Source organism: Quercus lobata, chromosome 8 (genome assembly GCF_001633185.2).
Source record: "Quercus lobata isolate SW786 chromosome 8, ValleyOak3.0 Primary Assembly, whole genome shotgun sequence".
Taxonomy (NCBI): domain Eukaryota; kingdom Viridiplantae; phylum Streptophyta; class Magnoliopsida; order Fagales; family Fagaceae; genus Quercus; species Quercus lobata.
The window spans coordinates 39,851,648-39,855,908 of NC_044911.1; the positions used below are offsets into that span (position 1 = coordinate 39,851,648).

Sequence of the window (4,261 nt, forward strand, 5' to 3'; positions counted from 1 at the left end):
TATTGCTATAAGCCTTCAAAGATTAAACAATTTGCTGGTTTTTACTAATTCTCTTCTAGGGGCCCTTAATTTAGTTTGATTAAGGGTCGTAGTTCTTCTGATAGGCTTTGGAAAAAAGAATTTTTTTTTGTTAATTTCTGGAAATTGGGCTGGGGACCCCGTTGATGTAAATAGTACCCCCTTCCTTCCTTTTACCAACCTTCTAGTCGTCTTCGTCTTGAGGGTATGTCTTTCTTCATTTATTTTATCTAACTTTTTCCTTGTCTAACCTTCTCTTATATTGGTGCAGCTGTTACTCGTCCGCACTTGGACAGTTTTTATTTAGAGCGTATTGACAGAGTTCGTGCCTTCCCTGAGAAGTCCTTCCATAGCTTGGTGACCTTGAGTTGCCTAGCTACTTGGGGACTTGGTCCTAAGCCTACTGTCGAAAACCTTGCCCACGAGGAGACCATTCGTCGAAGTAAGCTTCATCCAACTCTTTTTTTTTTTTTTTTTTACCATAGGGTTAGCCACTATGAAGGAAAATAAAGGGAAAGGTGTTGCAAGTGATACTGAGGGTGAAGAGGACGTCTAGGTCCAAGATGATGTTACCCTTTTGGTCGTCCAGAAGCTTGCCATCCAAACTGGGAAGAGGAAGGTCATATCTAGTTCTGTGGACCTTGGTGACCTTCCCACTCGTTGAGGTCCTATGAAGTAAAAGTTTGGCAAGAATCCTCCTCCCAAGGTTCCAAAATTCCCTTCTACAACGGTAGACCTGGACGATTCAGCAGTGAACTTGGTACCTGTCCAAACCACTCCATTCATCTAATCTAAGAATCTTCCTCCTCTTGCAACCAAAACTTCTCATAGGACTCATCCTTCAAAGCCAACCAAACGTCCTCCTAACTTGGTGTTGGACAAGGGTTATGCTTGGAGGTTGTTCAAAGGACTCGTCACTAAACATGAGGTGAACGCTTGCTACAACATGTTAGTGAAGGACTTTAAGCGTTTTGCCATCCATGACCTTTTCAAGGTACGTAGTTTTTCATTATCTCTATTTTATTTTGTAAGAAATTTAAGGAAAATTTCTAACTCTCCTTCGTCCATCTATTCTTCAGGCCATGTCAAAGTTTTACACCGTGTCCACCTAAGCTAAAGAGTTTTGTAATGAGGCTAAGGTTACCAAGGAGAAGAGTAAGGAGCTAACTAACGAGGTCCTCTTGAAAAAGGGGGATGTAATTAGGTTGACTGAGGAGCTTAATCGTCTACAGGGAATTGAGCAGAAACTAAAGAATGAAGTGGAGGAGCTCAAGGCAGACTCTATTGAGAAGGAAACTCATATCAATCACCTTGAGGTGAAGGTTCAAGAGTTTGCTTCGTCTATGGAGAAGGCTTAAGAGGAAGCCATCGCAGCCTTCAAGAGTTTAAACAAGTTCAAGACTTGTCTAGATCATCATTATGTTGCTGGCTATGAAGACTTTAGTTCTGATGCCAAAGAGGCCTACCCTGAGATGGATTTTGACTCCTTCATGATCCTCACTACCGCAAAGAGTTCCCTGCTTTCGACGAGCTCTAAGGATGTCAATGTGATGGAAGATGCTTCAATTAAACCCGCCCAAGATACCACTAATGCCAACAAGGATGACCCAAAGTCTGGGGGTGATACCCCCAGTGGTTTATCCTAGTAATTTATTTTATTTATTTTTAGCTTGTTTGGAAGTGCTCGTTGTTTTGGGCTTTTCCTTTTAAGATTCATGTAAGTACAATTCCCTCATCCAAGTTTTTTGACGAGCTACAAATAAAATTGCCTTTATTGGCTTTGAATAACTTAAGGGTTTTTGGACGGTGGTCGTCTACCCTTTTTTAAATTTTATGAATGAATGTCTATTTTTATTTTCATTCCTTATTTAGTGTTGAACATGTTGTATACTTTATATATGAATGATTTTCCTTTGTTTATATCGTCCATGCTATTTCTATGGTTTTAAGTGTGGTCTGTCCACTCATGAAAACATTTTATATCGTCCTAATTGAATGAACAAATTTCCTTTGTTTAAATCGTCCATTTTAGTATAAATTTTTCATGCTTAACACTTCTACCATTCTTTGTTTCCCAAGTATAACTCGTTTATGAATGGTATTTCTTTTGCTAGCTTTATTCGTCCATAAATTTGACTTATAGCTTGCATTGTCCCTCGTCCATAGGCCAGATGATTCTTTATTCGTCTTTGGGTAAGACATTCCCAGCATTTACTCGTCCAAAGATTAGATTGTTTGGCTGGTCAAATTCATCCATGGATTTTAAGTATTTTTACGTGCACGTTTTTCCTTGTCAATTGATTAGATGAATATACCTAAGGTTTTACCTCGTCCATTGATTAGACGAATATACCTTAGGTTTATTTTCCTTTGCTTCATCCTTATTTTAAGGAAAGCTTATAGACGTTACATCCCTGCATCTAGAGATTTTACTCGTCTTGGGCTTGTAGCCTTCTTGTGGATTAGTTTGAATGAAAATAACATGAAAATTAGGAATTCACACATCATTGTATACATTGGGTATCCAAACTATATATACACAACATAAACATCGTCCACAAGCATGGCACATGCTTAGAAGCTAGTGCCTTTAGGGAATTAAACATACTTATGTACAAACAAACAGACTAAGTTAATGACTTCGTCTATTACAAATTCGTCCATAGACAGCGCAAAAGTTGGAAACTAATGCACTTTTAGGGAATTAAAATATTGAAAATATGTAGTGCTGGTACTAAACAAAAATAAATATGAGGAAAGCAACACATAACTTCAACTTCATCCATAATAATACTCGTCCATGATGATGCTCGTCCAAGCTGACCTTTCATTGATAGTATCTTCTTAGATGCTTAACATTCTAAGGGTGCTCTAGCTTCCATCCATCTAGGGCTTCCAAGTAATATGATCTCTGCCTTTTGCAGTTGATAACCCTGTAAGGTCTTTCCCAATTAGGCCCAAGCTTTCCATGGGCCGAGTTTCTAGTTGCCCAGGAGAACCTTTTTAGGACGAGGTCTCCAATGTTGAAGTACCTGGATTTCACCATTGTATCATATTGTCTAGCCATAAGATTTTTATACCTTGTTGTTTTATACTCCGCATCCATCCTTACCTCGACTATTAGATCGAGGTTAAGATGAAGTTGTTCTTCATTCTCCTTGTCTTGATACTTCATCACCCTATGGTTTGCAATGTACACCTCTACAAGTATGAATGCTTCACTTCTATAAGCTAGTTTGAAAGGAGTTTCCCTTGTGTGGGTCCTCATAGTCGTCCTGTAGGCCCATAGAATACCTGGTAGCTCGTCTGGCTATACTCCCTTTGCCCCCTCAAGCCGAGTCTTAAAGATTTTCAACAAGGATTGATTTGCTACTTTTACTTGTCCGTTTGCTTGTGGGTGGAAGGGTGATGAATAATGATTCTTGATTCCAAGTTACTCGCAGAAATCTCTGAAGGGTGTGTCATCGAACTGTCATCCATTGTCTGATATTAGTACCCTAAGTACTCCAAACCGGCACACAATGCTCTTCTAGACGAAGTTTTTTACATTCTGCTGTGTGATTTTTGCTAAGGGTTCAACTTCCACGCATTTAATGAAGTAATTGATCCCAACCACTAGAAACTTCATATGCCTGGTTCCCATTGGAAAGGGTCCCAAAATGTCCAATCCCCATTGCATAAAGGGAGATGGGGCCATCATCAGGGTAAGGTACTCCGATGGTTGTCTATGGAAATTACTGAATCATTGACATTAATCACACACCTTCACATAAGCCTTAGCATCTGCTTGAATGGTTGGCCAGCAATAACCTACACAGACAACCTTGTGGACAAGTGCTCTAGCTCCTGAATGGTTGTCACATGCTCCTTCATGAACTTCTCTCAATACATAATTTGCTTTGTCTAGAGCTAAACACTTTAGGTAAGGTTTAGGGAAGCCTCTTTTGTATAACATCTCCTCTATAAGGACGTACTTAGCTGATCTGATCCTTAGGTTTCTGGCCTTGTCTCTTTCTTCTGGAAGTCTTCCATCCTTTAGGTAAGCGACTATTGGGGTCATCCAGTTTTCTTCACCTTTTATCTGCTGTACCTCTGGAAGATCTATGCTAGGCATGCATTGGACTTCATCAAACTCGTCCATCGATCCTTCTGCTGACGCTGCTTTTGCCAAGGCATCTGCTTCCATGTTTTCTTCCCTTGGGACTTGAATAAAACTAGCTTCTTTAAATTTCTTAATAAGGCA

The 4,261-nt window shown here is 39.7% G+C and overlaps 1 protein-coding gene across 1 annotated transcript; it reads right to left on the reverse strand.

Moving 5' to 3' along the window:
• Positions 1–2,878: 2,878 nt before the first annotated feature.
• LOC115956859 lies at positions 2,879–3,286 on the reverse strand. Its single transcript, XM_031075135.1, has 2 exons — positions 3,099–3,286; positions 2,879–3,050 (listed from the first exon to the last, which is right to left on the reverse strand). Exons 1-2 carry the CDS (start codon positions 3,284–3,286, stop codon positions 2,879–2,881), a joined length of 360 nt encoding a protein of 119 aa, XP_030930995.1.
• Positions 3,287–4,261: the final 975 nt, after the last annotated feature.

Bases quoted from the DNA above. Each gene is read 5' to 3' on its own strand.
- LOC115956859 (XM_031075135.1), bottom strand. From the start codon at position 3,286: ATGAGGACCCACACAAGGGAAACTCCTTTCAAACTAGCTTATAGAAGT. The intron at 3,051-3,098 runs GTATAAAAATCT...GGTGAAATCCAG, and splicing joins GCGGAGTATAAAACAACAAG to GTACTTCAACATTGGAGACC.